The sequence below is a fragment of the Eptatretus burgeri genome, chromosome 14, assembly GCF_056783735.1.
Source record: "Eptatretus burgeri isolate ZD-2024b chromosome 14, Ebu_testis_v1, whole genome shotgun sequence".
Classification (NCBI taxonomy): Eukaryota; Metazoa; Chordata; class Myxini; order Myxiniformes; family Myxinidae; genus Eptatretus; species Eptatretus burgeri.
Window position 1 is genome coordinate 66,659,400 of NC_140974.1, and position 22,100 is coordinate 66,681,499.

General features: G+C 44.5%; 1 protein-coding gene across 1 annotated transcript in view; it reads right to left on the reverse strand.

The window, feature by feature from the left end:
• LOC147013503 (nucleosome assembly protein 1-like 4) overlaps positions 1-22,100 on the reverse strand; it is a 60,688-nt gene that overhangs the window by 28,601 nt on the left and 9,987 nt on the right. The window contains exons 2-8 of the mRNA XM_085855340.1: positions 17,318-17,397; positions 14,193-14,334; positions 13,931-14,011; positions 11,449-11,586; positions 11,222-11,293; positions 3,740-3,879; positions 3,228-3,373 (exon numbers count right to left, since the gene is read on the reverse strand). Coding sequence (XP_085711466.1) covers positions 3,228-3,373; positions 3,740-3,879; positions 11,222-11,293; positions 11,449-11,586; positions 13,931-14,011; positions 14,193-14,334; positions 17,318-17,391 — 793 coding nt within the window. The 5' untranslated portion in view covers positions 17,392-17,397. The remainder of the gene's footprint in view (positions 1-3,227; positions 3,374-3,739; positions 3,880-11,221; positions 11,294-11,448; positions 11,587-13,930; positions 14,012-14,192; positions 14,335-17,317; positions 17,398-22,100) is intronic.

Consider the following 22,100-nt stretch of genomic DNA (forward strand, 5'->3'; position numbering starts at 1 on the left):
CATTCCAGCTACAGCTTTCTGACAGAAAAATCCAGTCGATGGATTTAAGGGTATTTGAAAAGAATGCTTTCTGCAAAGAGATTTGCTGTCATCCAGAAAGGCCAATTCCAACAACCTAACGCCTCTCTGCAAGGCTCAACACAAGTGCGTCTTTTCTCAAGAATGTCAGAATGAAATGTCAGTCTCACTCAAAACCTAAGCTCTCAAAACTACAGCCATCCAACAATACCTGGTGGCATACATTCATGCGAGTCAAAGTTTGGTTTGGATCAGTCCTTTCCTATCATGGCAGCACGAGTGTTAGCATCATTGTAAAGGGTGATCAAAGTTATCTAGTTCCATCAAGCCGTGTCCGACTTCTGGTGACATTCATTATCAGATTTCTCCAAACATCCATATCTTGCACAATTTCCCCAAAATCCCAAAGATCTGGCAGACAACTTCATTGCAGCCTTTAATCATATTATGAAAACTCTTTGGTCAACCTTGAACAAATTACTGTTACCCCATCCATCCAGCACAGACAAACAAAGTCTGCCTCTTCCTCTTCAATTATATCCAGTATGGTTGACTTCTCCAGACTTTCGATTTCTGCATGCATGATGTGTCCAAGATATGACGGTTTCTGTTTTAGCATCAGTGCTTCTAATGTACATGGTGGTCAAATTTCCGAATTTGTTTGTTTTTCTTGCAGTCCATGGAATGTTTAACATTAGTCTCCAACACCACCTTACAGAACTGTCAGTCTTCTTCCTTTCTTTTTCACTGTTCATGACTCACATCCATACAATGTAACTGTAAATACAAGATCATTCACCAGTCTCCTCTTGGTTTGTTTTGTCACATCTTTGTCTTACCAGATCTTTGTCAAACCTGACATTGCTGTTCTCCCCAATGCTAACCCTCTATATTTTCCACTCACTTCAATCTTCGAACCCAGGAAGATTGAACTTTGCACTATTTCCACATAGTCTCCCAGTCTGAACACGTCGATCTTCTCAGTTGACAATTTTAATCCTTTTTCGGTTTAAATAAAGACCAGTTTTTTGCACGATCGAAAAGCACCCAAAAAATTGTGAGTTTTTAATTATTTTTCAGTCATTCTGACTTTCAAGTTTAACTTTTTCAGATTAGGCCAAATAATGAAGGCTGACAGTTCTGTAATCTCTCTTGTCTTCTACCACCTCCTTTCTGGTCTTGCGTCATCTGCTCTTCCCGTGCTTTGTCCCACTCAGGTTTCTAGAGGGCACACAGTCCAGCATCAACCCCCTTCTGGTGAAACTACCCTAAATCCAGGATCACTGCTCACCTCCACTCATTTGTTCCTCTTCTTTTTTTTTAAACCACCTGTGGAACCAACTTCCAATTCACTTTCATTCTTCCCTCTAGGTCTTCAAGACAGCTGTTCACCACAATCTCAGATAGTCCCCAATCCAAAACCATGATCTTTTCTGACCTTGTTAGCTCCACTCCAATCCCTCCTTCCAAATTTCCAGTTTTCCCTCCTGAGAGTTTCCTTCTGTATCCATCTTGTCAATCCCACATGTCCTCTCCTGCCCCTCATTCCTCCCCACACCCATTGTTTGCCCAAGTCTGCCTGTATCTTGGTCATCAACTCCACTGTTGATGTCTCTTTCTTTCTCTTTCTCTCTCTCTAAGCCTGGTGTTGGCTTAGTGGTTAGGGTGGTGGCTTGGGATCCCAGGGTCCTGAGTTCAAGCCCCGTTGGCTGCTGAATTAACACCAGGGGGTTGACTCAGCCTGTCATCCTTCCGAGGTCGTCGAAATGAGTACCAGTGTACTGGTCCCGGTGTATGCCCCGGTTAGAATAGGTGTACCATATCCCTGTGTGTCGTAAGAGGCGACCAGGGTTGGCGTCAGGAAGGGCATCCGGCCATAAAACATTGCCTCAAGAAAAAGCCAAACCCCTGCACAGCAGGGAAAAATGGCTGTAAAAACGGTCATCTGTCTGTCTGTCTGTCTGTCTGTCTGTCTGTCTGTCTGTCTGTCTCTCTCTCTCTCTCCTGTTCCTTTTGTCCTGTTGCTTCCTGATCCGTTCAGTGTACTAGTTCAACTTGCCTCGACTATGTACTGTATACAAAAAAAAAAGTTTTGAAGGCTGTCAAAGAAAAACTAACTTTTTTTTGGCAGTTTACCATAATTGGTGCAGTGTCTTATACACCACCTTATTTAACAAGTTAAATTAGTTATCCATCCCTGTTTGTGTCCTTTCTGACATCCTTAAAACAGTAAGTTTCCTGTTTGGAATGATTTTAAATCTTGTTTGACTACCAGAGAGACGACAAAACAATTACCTTACTCCTTTGTGCACGTGCGCGCTTGGGATTAGATTTTGCACAATTTCCCAAATTTAGAGCAAAAATACAGCGACACTGCAGGTTCGTGTTCCAATTCGGGTTCCACAGTGTTCAAAGCAGAATATTCAATTGATATCAAAGTTCCTCGATCATGAAATTAAGTAGTCTGTAGAGACAGACAACAGACAAAGTGAACCAATTATCGCTCCTCTTTTTGCTTCGCGTGCTCGGGGTAATAAACGGTTAGATATTCATTCCACTTGCTTGCCAATAACCTCATTCCCTGTTCATCCTGATTCTTAGCTTCCATTCACCTTCACTCATTTTCTCCCACCTGCGAAATTGATTGTTCTTGCAATCGCATTGAGAGTCCTTCAGAGCCATGGCTCATTTTTATCCACTTTTGAAAAGCAGCAATTATATTTGATTTGCTTTAAAATGTTATCCAAGTACTACATCACTTTGATGAGTTAAAGCCCAACCTCTTACAGGTTTCTGCATTTCCTAACATCCCCTTTTCTTTTTCATTCATTCCCTGATTATTTCGTCCAACTGTTGGCCCACTACCAAATCATACCATCGACAACTTGCTCTTCCATGAGCTGAAATCTTGTTAAAAATAAAATAATAATAATAATAATAAATATCTTCTTCTTCTTCTTCTTTCGGCTGCTCTCATTAGGGGTCGCCACAGCGGATCATCCGTATGATCCGCATAGTGATTTGGCACATGTTTTACGCCGGATGCCCTTCCTGACACAACCATGGTCGCCTCTTACGACACAGGGATGATAATAATAATAATAATAATAATAATAAATATACTTGTATCAAACTCAAGAAAGCATCAAGAAAATGTAAAAATGGATGTAAATAAAGGAACGAGAGGGAATTATCTTATTTGTCGACACCTTTTGGAGGATTGAAAAAGTGGAAGAACGAGTCGTTGGGAAATTCTTTTGTGACCGTTCGGACGGTTCCTCGGCTTCGGTGTTTCTGCTTCTTATGCAACAAGAACACCGTGACATTTCGCCCTTTGTACCACGCAATGGAACACCTGGCGGATCATAAAAAATATATATATATTCATGCAGGGATGTCTGCAATGCATCCAAAATCAAACTAAGTGAAATAATCGATGATAAACACCAAATAAATGTCAGAATGTCGATAGAAACTCCTTTTAAATAATAATATAATCAAAGAAGAATATACAAATTGGAATTTAAAATTATGGATAAAGATCGAAAATTAGAACATAGGGTGGAGTGGGGGGGGGGGGTTGACAAGTAAAGCAAAGGAGAAAGTTGTTAATGATGATGGAACAAATGCAAAAACAACTCACATGAGATGAAAAAAAAAAAATAATAATCATGAATAAAATTAAAATTCTGTGATGAGACATTATAGTGGAGAGTGATACCCCGTGCAGGAGATTATCTCAGGCCCATCAAAGGATAACAAACTGCTTGAATCAAACTCATTCTTCATATGGTATGTCTTGGTAAGAGTTGAGTTGCTGAAATATTCATTTGGGGAAAAGCAAAAATCCAGCTGGAAGCTCTGTGGACAAAAAAAAACAAGGAAGCAACAATGCACAACCAGAACAGCACTCGGTAGCAGAGATATTGACATTCCCAAACGATGCACCGCAGTTTGATCTCTCCGACATCCTCCCAAGAATCCAGTCCATACAAGTGCTGAAAAGTATGGGGGCCAGAACACACCCCTGACGACCTCCAGTAACAACTGGAAATAAGTCAGAGATGGTACCACCACATCTCACAGCACTCTCAGTACCAGAGTAGAGTTCAGACATCAGATCGATCAGTTTTGGTAACACCTCACGAAGACCAAGAATCCTCCAGAGGGCATTCCGATTCACTGAATCGAACGCTTTGCAGAGATCAACATAGGCTGCAAGCAGCCCCTGCAGAAACTCTCATCTGCGTTCGGTGAGGACCCGAAGAGTAAGGATACGGTCAATCGTTGACCTCTTTGGTGTAAAGCCTGACTGCTCTGGACGCTGGTGCTCAAGCAGATGGTGGCGAACCATATCAAGAATTATCCGAGCAAAGACCTTGCCCGGCACTGAGAGCAGCTCCACCCCTCGGTAGTTGTTGCAGTCTTGGCGATCACCCTTCCCTTTCCAGAGAGGGACAACAAGGCCCCTCTTCCAGTCAGTTGGGATGATGCCTGTGTTCCAGGCAGAGCACAGAACTGCATGCAACGACACGAGTGCAGCATTTCCACCAACCTTGAGAAGTTCAGCATGGATGCCACAGATCCCTGGAGCTTTACCCCATTTCAACTGGTTCATCGCAGCCTGTGTTTCCACAAGTGAAGGTGGACCACAGTTGATTGGAGGGTCAGCAACAGGGATTGTAACACCCCTGACGTCCAACTCGACAGCTGGAGGATCAGCCTGGTACAACCGCTCAAAGTAACCGGCCCAACGGGCCTTCACTTCGGACTCCTCTGTCAAGAGCCCACCACCCTCTGCTCTAGCTGCAGTACACCGAGGGATGGGCTTGGATGAACGCAATGTGCAAATTCCCCTGTAAGCAGGATGAGAATCCCTTGACCACAGGTTATGCTCTACCCCTTCACAGATTCCTCGCACATAGGCCTCCTTGTCCACCCTTAGCGCACGTACAGTTTTACGCCCGAGCTTCCTGAACAGCTCAGCTCTGCCATTCAGCCTGGCCCTGAGACTCTGGTCAATGGTATCCAGTGTCCCTTGAGAGACAAAATTCTTCTTTGCCCAACGGTGAGTTCCAAGACATCCACCGACAACATCAAGGACGGTGGTCTTGAAGGCACTCCACAACTCTTCAGGGCCTCCCAAAGCACCCAGACTCCTCAAATCTCCACTCAGCTTGTTCGCAAACTCCTCAGCTACTCTCTTATCCTTGAGCTTGCCAACATCCATCCTCGGCTGGGATGGTACCATTCTCCTGGATTTAAGGTGCAACTTCAGAGTTGCTACAACAAGCCGGTGGTCAGTATTGAGGAACTGAGCACCCGGTCGACCCTGCAGTTCTGGATCATCCTCCAGCGACCATCAACGAGAACATGGTCAATCTCCTTTGCCACATCGCCAGCGTTGGAATACCAAGTCCAGCGATGAGCTTGTGAGTGCTGAAACCATGAACCGGCCACCCGAAGTCCATGACTTCTTGCAAAGTCAAGGAACTTAGTGTTATTCTGGTTCATAGTTCCTGACCCATGGGGACCAACACACATCTCATAACCATCCCTATTAGTTCCAGTCGATGCATTGAAATCCCCCAAGACTAGAAATGTATCTCGTCTGGGGCACTGATCAACCACAGACTTGGCGTGGCGTAGAATGCTTCCTTCACGGAGAGATCACTCGCATCAGTCAGAGCATAAACAGAGACCAGCGAAATGACACCGCAGGAGTGACGAATCCTTAGTCTCATAAAACGCTCATTGACCGGTGTTACCTCAATTATCATTGGGGTCAGCTTATTGGACACAGCTACAGCAACTCCTTGGAAATGGTAACCATCAGAGCGACCAGACCAATAGTAGGTGTAACCACCCACCATGATCTCGCCACAATCCGGTCTCCGAACCTCAGAGAGTGCTGCAATCCCGATGTCCAAACGCTTGAGCTCAGATAACAGAGACAGGTGATCATCCTCTCTTTGGGATAGGACATTCCAGGCACCCACCCGAAGGGACTGCCTCAGGTTAACCCAAGGAGACCGCCATCTGGTGGAGGACACCTCAGCACCACTCCGACACACTCTCCCGCAATCTGAGCCGGGAATGTTACCCCGTGGTTTCCCTCCCATCATCAAAGATTGGGGGTCCCGAAGGCTTTGCCACAATCCCATCATCCGGTGAGCTGCCCTGCGAAGGGAAGCTGCACAGGAGGTACTCGCACGGAGTGGGTTTTCATATTTCTTTGCGTTTTTGTGTTTTGTGGAATGAAGGGTTTTACGGTGGGCGGAGTGCAAATCCTGCCACCAACCTCCTAATAAGAAGTAACCCAACTGCAGGACGTCCGCAGATACAGTTGGACACTATATCTGGATAGCCGTTGGCTCACAAGAAGCTCCTCCGCCCTTTGACAGGTTTTGTTTTTAATCTTGCTGGGTGTCCATATCCAAACACCCTCCTCACCAAAAAAACAGGTGGGAGAGACGGTTTAGTCGCCGACATGTTAGTACAGGTTTACATGATACCTGTAGCAAGTCATAGATCTAATTGGCCTGACCTGACACCTGGCCTGGCCTGAGAGAGATATCCTAGGATCTTGAGTTAAAATCCCGCTCAGCTGTTGAATCAATACCAGGTGGGGTTAACTCGGCCTATCATCCTTCCGAGGTCAGCAAAATGAGTGACAGCATGCTAGCATACTGTGTCGGAGTGGCGACCCATCCAGGATTGCACCCAATAGCCAAGGAGACTGCTTAAGCAGCACCAACACTCTGCACAGTCTGGTCCCAATCTCCTCCTCCCCTCCTCCTCAAATATCACGAGTTTAGACCAATCATGGGCAACCTATTATGTTCCTGTTTCATTGTCACTGGAATTCATTTCGCCCACTCGCGGTTTTTGAACTGAGATGAGTCATCGTTTGCATTCCGTGCATGAATAATAACCTCCCATTATGAGCCTTGTGTTGTTTCTCGTGCACCGCGTTTAATGAGCCCAAACGTAAAGCAATGGACAAAGTTAGTTGTGCCGAAAGGCAGAGAAAGTTAATGAGGTTGGGCGAAAAGATAAAGTTGTTAGATTGGTTGGCTCGAGGTGAAAATGCGGCATCTGTAGGCCGCCAATGGGATCAATGATTGTAGGTACAATCTTCCCCATTGTACTCTTCCTCATGACTAAACCTTCATTATCCTTCAAATCTCATTCCCAAACCTTTATTTTCCAACTTCATATTCATACGTGTGACGTCACCGCTGAGAGGCGTAATTCCGTCATGACATCATCGGTCATTTGCTGACGTCATTACGTCCGTCGTCGACAGACCGTCACCGCCGAGAGGCGTAATGCCACTCCTCGAAAACAGCGTCTGCAATGTAAAACCCTCTTCTGCACATGCTGACTACCTCAGAAGGTGAATTTGACACAAAAATGTAACAAGAAACATTGTATATAAAGAAAATATTTATTTAAAAAAATATATTATGTGAACGTCTGCGCGTATTTTGACGTTTCTCCCCCGAAACCGCTGGCAGGAATGTGCTCATTTCCAATATACTGGGGTTTTTTTTTTTTTTTTTTTTTTTTTGTATACCTTGTCAAGGCTCGGATGAGAGCTAACACATAACGCATATCAAGGGGGGGCATGACGCAAGAGGGGCGTGAGAAGGACAAAACATTGGGGAACAGAGAAATTAGGAGATCTGTGGAAGGGAGAGGGTTGGGGTGGGGAACATGGGATATACAAGATGGGCATTACAGGGACTTTCAGGAAGGAAAGCAGGGAATTTGAAGGAGGTGGGTTTGGTGTGGATTAACAGGGGTAGAAAAGATCGAGGGTTTGGATGGGGGATGACAAGAGGTGGTGGTGGTGAACAGCTGTTTTGAAGGCCTGGAGGGAAGAATGGGATTGAACAGAGTGAGGGAGTTTATTCCAAAGTTGGGGGAAAAAAAAAGAGAAATGAAAGAATGAAGGTGAGCAGTGATTCGCGATTTTGGTAGTTTTAGCAGAAGGGGGTTGTTGGCACACCTTGAGCACCCTGCGAAAATATGGTGGGGACAAATCGCAGACAGAGCAGGGGGGGGGGGCGAGACTGGAGAGGCGACGGTAGAAGACAGAAAGACCACCGACCTGCCTGCAGTGAGAGAGTGAGAGGCCCAAAGACTCAGCCTCATCATGGGAGATATTAATGATTCAAAATGCCTTGGTTTCCACTGTGTGAAGCCAAGAAAGGTGAGAGGCAAGAGCACCAGCCCAGAGGGGAGAGCAGTAATCCATCAGGCTGCAGACGAAAGCTTTGTATGTGGTCAGGAGCTCAGGTGGGCCGAGGAAGGACTTTGCACGACGGAGGATTCCCAGTAGCTGACTGGCTTTGGAGGCCAAGGTTGGAAATGTGGCTTTCCCAGGAAAGATCACGGCAAATAGTGAGACCCAGAAACTTGAAAGAAAGGACTTATTCCAGAGGATTGTCGAGAAAGTGGATGGGGGGGGGGGGGTGGGTTCCAAATGGTCCTTTCGGAGAGACATAGTGAGAGTGTGACATTTGTCAGGATTGAAAGACATGTTCCACGTGTTGGACCAGTTTGTGATTGAACCCAGATCTGCAGAGAGCGAAGAAGCTGCTACTTGCCAGTCTGAGGGATGACAGATGGTACGGCAGAGGCTGGAGTCATCAGTGAAGACATAAAGAGGATTTTCCAGAGAGTCAGAGAGATAATTTGCTTTGACACAACCTCGGTCCTCTTTGAGTAGGGTAAGAAAAATCAGCACGGGAAGCATAGGATTGCTATGCTGAAGTGACCAAAGCCTTCACCTTCATGGCATTAAACCCTTGTGCTCCACTTGATCCACATGCACAGCACTTTCCAATTCTGGAACACTTCACTGTCATTCTGTATCACGAGACCAGCAACCTTTGTGGAAGGACAGGTGAACTGTGGAAGGGAGAGGGATGGGGATGGGACGGGGAACATGGCGAGGAGAAGATGGACATTACAGGGACTTTCAGGAAGGAAAGCAGGAGAATTGAAGGAAGTGGGCTTGGGTGGATTATCGGGGGTAGAAAAGATCGAGGATTTGGATGGGGGAAGATAAGAGGTGGTGGTGAACAGCTGTTTTGAAAGCCTGGAGGGAAGAATGGGAAAGAATAGAGTGAGGAAGTTGATTCCAAAGGCGGGAAAAAAGAGGAATGAAAGAGTGAAGATGAGCAGTGATTCGTGATTTTGGTAGTTTTACCAGAAGGGGGTTGTTGGCGGACCTTGAGCGCCCTGTGGAAATGTGGTTGGGACAAATCGCAGAGAGAGCAGGGGGGGGCAAGGCTGGAGAGGAGTCGGTAGAAGACAGAAAAGACTATCTTCACAACGAAAAGATAATGGTTTCTTAATGTGACGAAGATGATGCACTAAATTTCTTAGCTGGAATTGGATGACAACGTGGCTTCAACAAGATTTTTAACCCACGGACGGCCGCATTTATTCCCGTTCGGTCGCCATCGCTGAACTGCTGTCCGGTAAGTGCTGTCATCTATCCAAAAAATATGAACTTGAGTAAGGGAGTACTCATTGCATCAAACACTGAACATAAACACAACTGATAATAAATAGTACAGCTCAGAACATCAGCAATGGTGGTCATGTTTTAAAAATCAACGTGGAAGGAGGGTAACAATGAGCGCCAGAGCTCTGCCAACATGATGTACCCCGATTGGCTCTTTCCCGGACTGAACACGCCCTCTTAGACTGTCAATTTGTGTCTGAAATCCAACGTACATATTAAAAACACCCGAAAATAAGTTGTAATAATAGGCCTAAGTCCAGATAACATCAAAGGCTATAATCTGAAGGTAGGGGGAACCAGGGAACACGTATGAGGTCATCCCTTCATTGCCCGGATTCTCTTATTTTCTTTGCTCTTCGAAAGCGTGGTGTCCGACAATATATTCTGTACCTTGAATGCATGCGTGTTAACTGTTCAAATTAAAGAGGTGTTTGTCGGATGCACCCAAAGAACTGCCGTTCATTACATTAATTGTCAATATCAACCGCCATCGTTACCTGTGTTGTGTCTTGCGTGTGTGGTCTTCAAATTAAAGCGTCCAAGCGGTGTTCGATCGTCGGATGTGCGCCAAAAAGTGCCATTCATTGAAATTTGCATTCCGATTCTCGGTCACCCTCCACTGCTCCTGTTCAGTCTTGGGCTAGGCCTACATCATGTTAAACTTGCCCCATCAGACGCCAACATTCCAGTCACACTGCAGAGGATGCAATTTCCAGTCAGACTTGCATACTCGATGACCATAAACAAATCCCAGGGCCAAACATTTGACAAACTCGGAATATACCTTCCAGCTCCTGTGTTCTCCCATGGCCAACTATATGTTGCATTTTCACGTGCAAGAGGTTACTCCTATATATCTATCAAAGTGGACAATAATTCCTCACAAGGACTATTCAGCAACAAGACACTCACCTAAAATATCATCTACAGGGAGGTCCTTTAGAAAACTAAGGACAGGTAACCATAGTGCATCACATCCCTAATGACACCCTCTCCAGCTTCCCATAACATCAACTATTTTGCCTCATCCACCTTTTGCCACCCATTCAACTCCGTGCAGAGCACGGGTATATGCTAGTGTACTTTAAAATTTTATGCTGTATTTACATGTTCATTTCAATGTTAATATATATATCACATGTTTATTTCAATTGATAAGTTTATTTCTGGCTGTCATCATTCTTCCTCTATATTTCCTCAAAGCTTAGGAACCGAACCCCTGCTTTCCCATTGGCCCTTGGTTTCCTTTTAACTACCGCGAAATTTTCCAGGAACCTTGCCCTCATGATATTTGAGGTTTTACTGTATATATTGTTTTTGGCCCCATCTCTCAATGGTGAAGAATCACTTTAAAATTCTAGTCTCTGGATTGGGATCTTCACCAAAACTGAATCAATGCGTCCTTGTCACACACCTAACCTGTCCTCGAAGTTTCATCCGAATCAGTCGATTACTTTTTGAGATATCCTGCTCACAGTCAGACAGACAAACAAGGGTGAAAACAAACTCCGTCCACTTCGGTGGCAGAGGTAATAAATAAGCAGTGAATGAAACACCAATCAATTCCCCAACAATTTCCATAGACAAAGCTGTGAACACCACCACACAACAATAAAGTCGACAGGACTCAAGAAAAGAAAAGAGAATCACAAGCAATCATACCATGGGCTCCCCAGGAGATGAGTATATGAGAGAGATATCTTTGAGATGCCTCAGGATTGGCTTATCGTGTTCCTGCGGAAGTGAAGCACGGAGTTAAGACAGGAAGTCGTAACCGCACACTTCAGAACGGAGACCTCAAAGCAATGGTAAATGAGGCTTCACGCACTCCGAGGTGACATCATTATGTAGTAGCAATCATGGCAAGTCCAATTGATATCGCTTGATACCTGCACCATATCGCTGATGAGTTGAACATTGTTGAAAATAGTAAGCCAGAAGTCTGGGATTCCTGCAGGCAAATTGATATCGGAACCAATTGCACTGCCTCCCCGTTCATCAAGCCACAATTTGGCCTCCAACTCACTCTGGACAGAAGCAGTGCATTCATGAAACAAAACCTGTCTTGAGAAATCAAAACCAACAAACCTTACAAGATCACATGTAGTTTACTTGTGGGTGTGAGTTGTAGCATGGATAATATCTCATTTCTCAACATCCCCATCTCCCTTCTCTGAGCAATATATACCATAGAGCATGTACACACTGTTATTATTTTAAAAAAAAATTTTTGAAAAACATTGGTTGGGGGGAGGTGTATTAAGAGGGGTGAGGCACAAACAAACACCAACGGCATGCTCAGATTTTTACGAGACCCTCTCAATCACAATAAATGCACATACCGTGGGCTTCCTCTGGAATGTTATACATATATTTTTTTCCAAATGGAGACAAAATGTTCAACAAATAAATAAAAAAGCATTGTTTTCTATTTGAACCAACGTACTATTCCCCCTTAAATCAACTACAGACTCCATAGAACACCTTACCCCATGCTGTCTTAAGAAAAAGTACATGGGTGGGGCGTACGAGTGACAAATTTGCTTGGTCGCGATGATGTAAAAGGAATGCTGCAATATTTTGTCCAAATCCTGCTAAATGGAAGGGTTTTGAAAGTGCTAAAAAGGTGATTTGTGTTCTACAGTGTTCAAGTATATAATTCAATTGAAATAAAATAAAGGTTTTAAAGGTCGTAGAAAAAAAACAAATTCCAAAAGCCGTTGATAGAGCATCTTTAACACATTACTGTACTTTGGTTCTTCGTGCCTGTTTGTGTCCGATGTGATGCGATTAAAAACAGCGAGTTTCCTCTTTGGAATGATTTTTCAATTTTGTTTGAATGCAGACGGACTAAAAAAAAAAAAAAAAAAAAAAAAAAAAAATCAGCTCTCCTCTCTGCACGTGCATGATCGGGACATATTAAAAGCCAAAGTACTGATAAACTACAGGTTCGTTTTCCGATTCATGGTCAAAATATAACATTCAATTGAAACAAAGTTGTTGCTTGATCATAAAATGATTTTTGCAGATGGAAGGACAGACAGACAGACAGAAAGAAGTGAACCAATTGCTTAACCCCACTTTTCGCTTCGTGTGCACGGGGTAATTATGGGGGACTATCTGATATAAGAAAAATAAATTTATTAAAACTGCTGTTCAATTATTGATTAATACGACAAGTAGGACGGCTATTCAATAGGTTGCTCCATCGGCTTTTTTATATATTTATTCATTTCATTTTTACAAAGTCAAGGGTCACGGAGGAGCGAGAACACAGAATGGATCAGGATGCAACAGAACAAAAAGACCAGCAGGTGGGGTGGGGGTAGGGTGACACCAAAAATCACGGCCAAAGGACAAAATAGATGGAGACAGACAAACAAGGGATGTGGGTAAGAACGAGGAGCAGGGAAGGACGCAGGTGGGTGAGCAATATGGATACAGGAGAAAACTCTCAGGAAGGAAAAAATGGAAATTTGGAAAGAGTTGTGCTTGTGTGTGGGAAAAGGGAGTGGGGGGGGGGGGGTGACGGCAGTAGAAAAGATAATGGTTATGAATGGGGGATGATCTAAGATGTTGGTGAACAGCTGTATTGAAGACCTAGGTGGAAGAATGAGATTGAAGAGAATGTAGAAGTTGGTTCCACAGGCGAGAAAAGAAAAGAGGAACGAAAGAGTGGAGATGGAAGGTTATCCTGGATTTTGGGAGTTTCACGAGAAGGGGGTTTATGGTGGACTGGGTGTGACCCTGTAGACACCTGGGGGGGGGGGGAAAGGGGGGGGAAGAGGGTTGGGTAGGGATAAATCATGGAAAGGGCAGAGGGTGCAAGACCAATAGATTGGATGGAATATATAAATGCCACACCCCTTCCCCCTCCCTGCAGAGTGTGCCTCCATCATGAAAAAAATATTGCCATTTCATTGCCACATCTGAGACATTCCCTCAGAGTAGCCTCTCTGAGTTGGAAATAACCTCTCCACACCCCACCCCCCCCCACATTATTTGAAAAATTCCACCACCCCTCCCATTCGTTGTCTACCTTGTCTTGGTTGATATTATAATGACGCAGTTAGAACACTTCAAAGAACAAGTGTTCAAATTTTTCGTTTTAATTATATTATGGACAAAACCTGTTGCTAAATAACTTTTCGCCCAAAAAAAAAAAACTTTCATTAAAAAACATATACATCGCCAATAGTCATAATTTAGATATTTTGACATTGATGAACATCAGCGGAAGCTTGACATGTATGACAATTATCCATATTTTCCTCTCCAGGTATTTTCATTCAATGACCCAATCTCAACCCTGCAGGCACGTATACATGCACACATTACCCTTAGATACTGCACTCAGATATCTTCACTTACACTAATATCTCCATTTCTGAATGTATGCCACGACAGCTCTTCCTCCGTTGGCTCTGAGTTTCCCAGGACTATCTGCTTTCGCTGAAAAATATTGTGCCAGGGTTAGAACTAAAAAATCTTTTTTTAAATGCACAGAGATCAGCAGCAACCTCAAAACACAATTCCCTATAGATAGATAAAAAGGTGACAGTAATGAAGGGCATGAGGTGGGAAAATAGTGAGGAGGAGACATTAAAAGGAATGCAAGAGGATTTTCTACTACCCTCTCGTGCAAGTCAGAGCAGCGCAATGTCAAATTCCGTTCCAGGTCGTGCAATTGCTGATAGAAGTCCACCTCACAAAGCATTTCCTTGGCTTTTAATCCACGCAATGCCCACAGTCTTTGGCGCAAACGCACGGGAAGGCTGTGGCCATAATGGGAGAAATAAACAGGGAGGGAAGAGAACAGACAGAAAACTAGAGGATCCATTGAACACCTTATCCCACGCTATCTTGAAAAATAAGGACATATGGGAAGGGCGTTTTCAACTTTTGCTTTGCATTTCCGAGCACGATCTGCATTTCTTACGAGCCACCATTTTGTCTGAATATCGATATTCCCCAATGCTGAGAGACTCTTCCCAAGTCTTTTTTTTCCCCTCCAAGACATTTGATTAGTAACTGCTAAAATGGAGGTTTTTTTAAGGCAGTAGGAAGGCGATTTGTTTTCTACAGTATTCATGAATAATATGGAATAGGCAAAGCCGAGAAGCGAACGTAGAATTCTTCTTCCATTCGATGCTGCAATTTCCGGTTACTTCGGCCTGGATTCGGGATCAGCGATCAAATAATGTAAATCACGATTAAAAATTATTTTTTGATGATCCGGGAGATATCTTTATTATAAAATTAGGTAGACTTAAGACTGCTAGAGTATTTACTCTCGTTTTGTTGTTAATTTTTTAGTCATAAAGGTGTGATTGGGTATACTATAGATCAAATTAATTATTTGTGCATTTCTATAACCGTGATAACAATACTGCATATTACCTCAAGATTACCTTCACAACAACAACTACACCGCCTAGAACAGGATCTCATCTGAAAAAATAAATATTACCTCAACATTACCTTCACAACGACAACTACACCACCGAGAACAGGATCTCATCTAAAAAAATTAATATTACCTCAACATTACCTTCACAACAACAACTACACCGCCTGGAACAGGAACTCATCTAAAAAAAAAATAATATTACCTCAACATTACCTTCACAACGACAACTACACCGCCTAGAACAGGATCTCATCTAAAAAAATTAATATTACCTCAACATTACCTTCACAACGACAACTACACCTCCGAGAACAGGATCTCATCTAAAAAAAATTAATATTACCTCTACATTACCTTCACAACAACAACTACACAGCCTAGAACAGGATGTCATCTAAAAAAATAAATATTACCTCAACATTACCTTTACAACGACAACTACACCGCCTAGAACAGGATCTCATTTAAAAAAATTAATATTACCTCAACATCACCTTCACAACGACAACTACACCGCTGAGAACAGGATCTCATCTAAAAAAATTAATATTACAACATTACCTTCACAACAACTACACAGCCTAGAACAGGATCTCATCTAAAAAAATTAATATTACCTCAACATCACCTTCACAACGACAACTACACCGCCGAGAACAGGATCTCATCTAAAAAAAAAAAATACTAGAAGCGAACATAGAATTCTTCTTACATTAGCTTCTGACTTTACCGATAACTTGTACACAACTGTATACGCAATTTCGGTTACTTCGGCCCGATTCGGAATCAGCGATCAAATAACGTAAATCACGATTAAAAATTATTTTTTGATGATGCAGGAGATATCTTTATTAAAATCAGTGGAGGAAATATACACCATGTCTGATATTTGGGTCTTTCATGTCTCCGACGATGCCTTTATCTCCCGGCATGCATCATTCCCCATGCCAAAAACCGGAAGCAAAAAAAAAAACCAGAAGCAAAAAAAAAAAACCGGAAGCAAAAGGGTCAGCCAACGGCACGGATTCACAATTGGCCGGGTATTGTGTTGTTGTTGTTGTTGTTTCCTATTCTCTCATGTGCACGTGTTAAGTATGAAGCTCACTATGTTCGCTATAATTAAATTAAAAATAAAAGGTTTAAAGGTTGTAAGGGAAAAAAAAAATTCTGCACGTTTATCGCCGTTGATACAGCGTCTTTTACACCACCTTATTTAATGTGACATTAGTTTTTCGTGCCTGTCGTTTCTATTCTTTATGACATCCCTAAAAATAGTAAGTTTCCTGTTTGGAATGATGTTAAATTTTGGTTGACTGCCAGACAGGCACGCAGAGTAAAAAAAAAAACAAAGAAGACCTTATTCCTCTGCACGCATGCATTATCGGGACAAGATAACGTACAATTTGCCAAATTCAGAGTCAAAGTACTGCTAAACTACATGTTCAAAATATATGTTCAAAATATAACATTGAATTGAAATCAAGTAGTTCCTCGATCACAGATTGACGTCTGTAGACAGACAAACAGACAGACAGACAGACAGACAGAGTGAACAAATTGCTTAAACCCGCTTTTCCTTTTATACGCAGGGTTCCCATCATGTGCTGCCTTTTTGGTTGCTGGTTGCATCATTGGTTGGGGGAACAGCTATGCCGCTGATGCAGTGCCCCTATTACCAGTACACTGGTGCTCATGTTGCCGACCTCAGAAGGACGACAGGCTGAGTCAACCCCCTGGTGTTAGATCAGTGGCTAACAGGGCTCGAACTCAGGACCCTAGGCTCCCAAGCCACCACCCTAACCGCTGGGCCAACACCAGGCTACTACACGCAGGGTAAAAAGGTACAAATTAAAAGAATGAAAAGCCAAATCAATCATTCAATATTAACACAGGTAAGAGGGCAGCAATAAGACAGGCAACTGTGCACGATGATGATCTGGTTGAGTGACTGTCATTTGAAGAAATGGTGAACATCGAGGATGGGGTAAGAGGGGATTCAAATCTGATAAAAGAAAGCAGAATTAAACACTTGCATTCCAAGCATTCAGAAACCAAGCAAGTCACAATGAAATGAACAAATAGTCAATAAAAACCCGGCTTGGTCAATATAATCGATTGGTTATCCAGATGCCTAGCCTTGCTGACATGAGGCACCTGCCCACACTTTGAGGTTGATAAAATAGTCATGAGACAACTTCGTATAGGCAACAAAATTTTACGGAAAATATTTTTTTTTTATACCAACGTAGAACCATTATTCAGCTCATGTTCATCACAATTCCTTGGTGCTCATCTCCAAGCTCAATTTATTATTTTTAAATGGAAAACTCCCTTGGGCCCAGTCTCACCTGTTGATAAAGCACACATGACCTTTATCTTCCATAACTTGCCGGACTTTAGGCTGCGCTTCTGAATCATTCATTGTAACCTGAGGAAAGAATACACAAAGGCACGCAATGAAAATGTTTGTTCGTTTCTTTTGTCAAGAGGACATGAAAACGTTGATAAGAGGACATCAAACAGTACCGAGACTGTTGACGCATAATACAAATGTTTTTTTCACAATTTCAAAGGGTATTTTGTGTCAGAATTGTATCAAGTTAAAAATTATGCATGAACTGCATGTGACAACAAAAGCAATTAAGCGATTCCTCAAACACCATGAAAGAAAGGAAATGGTTAAAAGTAAAATAAAATAAAAATAGGACCACAGGACCTGCAGCGTATCTGGGCCCTGGCCTAATGTTGTAACCCAAATTTGGTAGCATTCTGACTGGTGGGTCTGGAGAAGAAGATTTTTGAACAAATTTACTAAGTCGGCCATTTTGAGCTACTGTCATGTGACCGGAATGAGCTTTGCAATTCCTGTTACCAGTCAGGAAAGGAACGTTGCTGCCAAATTTCAGCCGGATCGGCCCTGCGGTTTGGCTGAAGAAGTCGAAATAGGAGATGGCCAGACGGACAGAGCGCGATGACAATACTGTTACGGCTGTGGAAATTCGCAAACCACCATTCAGGTCCCGTAGGTGAGGTATCTCTTAAGTACATGTGTAGTTAGCCCCAAACCCGTTGTTTAGAGGGAATAAATGTGATTCATTCAGACTGCGACGCTTTGAGATAGCCGTTTTTCTGTTCTATCTTTATTTTGAACCAACCACGTCTCAACCGCCATCACACAACCACCAACCACAACAACAACCACACCTGCCTCTCAACAACCACGCCATCCTCACCACTCCGCCAGCAACCGTCAACATCTCCACGAACACAAAAGGGGAACAACAACTCCCACCCCGATTTCTCTGGTAAACAAGAATGACGGTTGAAGCTCAACTCCCGCCCCGATTTCTCTGGTAAACAAGAATGACGGTTGAAGCTCAACTCCCGCCCCGATTTCTCTAGTAAACAAGAATGACGGTTGAAGCTCAACTCCCGCCCCGATTTCTCTAGTAAACAAGAATGACGGTTGAGGCTCAACTCCCACCCCGATTTCTCTGGTAAACAAGAATGACGGTTGAAGCTCGGCTCCCGCCCCAATTTCTCTGGTGGAATGTCCCCCCCACCCCCCCCGCGTGCCGCGAAGGGAGGGGCGGGGTGCCGGGGAAATAAAAGGGCGCACGGAGGCGCCGCTAGGAGGAAGTTAGGTCGGGGAAGTCATACCAAGAGAGTGACACCAGAGGAAGATAGGTAGGGGAGAGGGACACCAGAGGAAGTCAGGTCAGAGGAGGTCAGGTCAGGGCGGTCGGTGAGAGTGTTAGTATCAGTCGGCGGTTCATGGTCTTCTGCCCGACTGGGTCTTGGAAAAGCGGTCCGTAGAGCGAACCGCTCGTTGGAGCTTGCAGTCGGTGGGGAGTCCGGACGTCGCAGAGGGACGCGGACTGGAGGTGCCGCTCTGCCAGCTGTGTTGCGCGGACCTGCGCGTTCGTACAAGGAGCACCGGAGAGAGCTCGCCCACCATCGCACCGCGAGGGTGCAGGTAACCTACAACGGTCTCGTGGGACTCGTTTGGTCTGCCAAGTCCCACGCCATAAAGGCCCACGGGCCCCATCTGCCCCCTTGTCTTTGAGGGTGGCCTTTTCTTTTGTTTTTTTGGATGGATCTTGTGGCGCCGTGTCTTGTAAAGTAAAACTGTATAAGTGTTGCCGTGTGTTCGCGTATTCGGTTAGCTCTGCATTGTTGTTTTTGTTTTAAATTGATATATGTGTGCTCTTCGTGTGTCATGTGAATAAAGTGCATTATGTTGAATTGTTCCCCGTTTCGCTGTGTCCTTTCCTTCGTTTGAATCTCCATCTTGCTTCACGAAAAGGGTTCGCATTGGGCTTAATACGCCCGATAATTAATCGGAACCGTCGAGGCCGACAATAACACCGCTCGGTTATCCCGATAGCACGGAACGGACCGCTTAAGCGGCCCGTGTCCGGAGTCGACCTGCGGCGAGGTGCGATCGCCCGGTCTACCATCCGCGTGGGTACTTAGGTAGGTCGAGTTTGGCGAACAACCCTATCCCACGCGGGTGGCCGATTGGCACGATCGTGGTGAGGCCGAAAGGCCCACCCGTGACTAGCTCCCAGCGTTAGTCCGAGAGGGTCACGACAGAATTGTCTGTCCAGTGGGCGACGTGCCGCGATTCGAGTCACGTGGCCGATCGCACGCTGGCGGGCGCGAATTCGCAACAATACCTTATCGGAATTAAAATTCCAGATAAGCTAGGAAAAAAAAATTACCACTAAAGGAAATTCAGGAAATGGAATCAAGCAGCATGGTACAGCGGCGAATCCTGATTCATTTTCAAGTCAGATTACTTGAGATGGGATGAATAATACAAATATTGCAAAAGGAATAAAACAACATATTGTCACGTGGATGAAAACCTCATGACAAGATGCAACCACACCCGAGCAATTACCGTGAAGCTCTAGTTGAGACTTCAGGCATGACATCAATTATTTGGGGGGGAAAAAAGAAAAGAAAAGATTATCCTTCAACGATCCCAAATGAACCTGGTTGTTCAACCGACAAAGTGGCAGCAACACAAGGAAAGCCATTCTTTAAGCTAGAAGGGCACTCGGTAATGCACATACCTCCGCCACGTAATACCTGATCCACGAGAACATATTGGGCACAATACATTTTTGAAATATCATGCTATACAGTACTATATCGTTTTTGGCCCTATCTCTCAATGGTGAAGAATCACTTTAAAAATTAAATAATTCTCATATCCAGATCCAGATCCAGATCTTCACCGAAATCTAATCAGATCTTCCTTGCCACACACCCAACGTGTCCACCAAGTTCCATCCGAATCCATCCACAACTTTTTGAGACATCGTGATATATATCATTGTTAGCCCAATCTCTCAATGGTGAAGAATCACTTTAAAATTCTAGTAGTCGGATCCGGATCCAGATCTTCACCAAAATCGAATCAGTTTGTCCTTGCCACACACCAAACATGTTCACCAACTTTCATCCAGATCCGTCTACAACTTTTTGAGATATCCTGTACACAAACAAACAAATGAAATTGCTCGTTGAGCAAAGAATTGCCGGAATAACTTTGTCATATTGTTGTGGGCCGGGTATCGGCTGCGAGTACGACCGCTAGTAGGAGCAGCAGAGTCGACTCCACCGAACAACCGGAACTCAGATCGTTACCGTCGGATAACTCCAAAGGTACGGGTCCCTTAAAGGACCGTGAATTGTCAATAATTCAACCGCATGGGACAGGGTTATTTGCAAATCTTCAAAATACCCAGAGACCCACGTGGCGAGCTCCCGAGGAATTCACACCCTCGACGGAACTCAAACGGAACGAGCCGTGAGCGTGCTCGGCCCGTGCGCAACCCGAGCGGATGGTCACCGAGGTCCATCGGTCCAAATGTACAACTAGGGCGGCAACGGCCTTTTTAATCACCCAACACGCACCGTGCTAAACCAATGAAAAAAAGGACAAAGACGAGCTGAAACATTCAACAATCGGGGTATTTATTTACAATAGGTGGAGAAGGAACACATAAAGGGCAGAGTTGAACCGACAATAGAGAATGCAAATAATGTACAGCAAAAGCACTTTACCAGTTGCGACTTAAAGACGGGCCCACAGGACGGACACGGACACGCACGCACGCACGCACGCACGCACACACACACACAATGGACCTCAATGGTCTTTATTCAGCTCGCCAGCCGCGGTGGATAGTTCAGCTGGGAGTCAGGATGGCTGGCTACCTGGCCGCGAGCACGTGGCTGGACGTCCATCCCCTCCCAGAGCTCCGGTCGCCAGAAGACGGACCAGGGCAGCCAGACACAGAACAGCACCAGCGACGAGATGAGGCCAGACCAGCGTCGAGCAGATGGGACCAGACCAGCGTCAAGCAGACCAGAGAACCAGACCACGCGAGTGACGAGACCAGAGGACCAGAAGCAGCGACACAAGACCAGCAGCTGTGGATACTGCGCTGTCCCATCTATCTCTCTTCTCCCTCGTCCAGACCACCACACTTTCTTCTCAGGCGGGAGGGGCCTCTTCTCTCTGGCCACTCGCCTCTTCATTGGTTGGACTCATCACGCGATTTTCTGGCCGTCCTCCATTGGACAGGCCCATGGTAGGCGGGGCAACTCCCACTCTTCTGGGCGGAGGCGTTTGTGGCTCCGCCCACCTCCTCACCTCTGGCAATGTGCGTAATGGCGTCGGGTCGATGAAGCGAGGCGAAGGCGTGTTGTTGTTATCGTTGATGTAAAAATAAAACAAAACCCTCACTAAAAAAGTAATTCGCAGCGCACACATGTAATTCCCATTAGACACAGGTAGGGGGCCCTAACTATAAACACAGATTTATCGAAATAACTAAGCTTAGGGACTGCTGTCTGTGTGTGCACAAGGCTTCCAGATTCGTAACAATATCTCCATGATCTCTGAAAAAACAAAAACCTGGAAATCAATTTGGTTCTTACAAGTCGATAGTGCTACTGTTTAATGAGTTTTAGCACTTAGTTTGGTCATGATCATAACTTGGAAGTCAATCGGACTTGAAATGGCGTTTTTATTGCAATTTGAAAGTTTTGACCCGACCCACCCGACATTCGACCCCCGACCGCTAAGAAGGGTGTTGGTGTGACACCCCAATG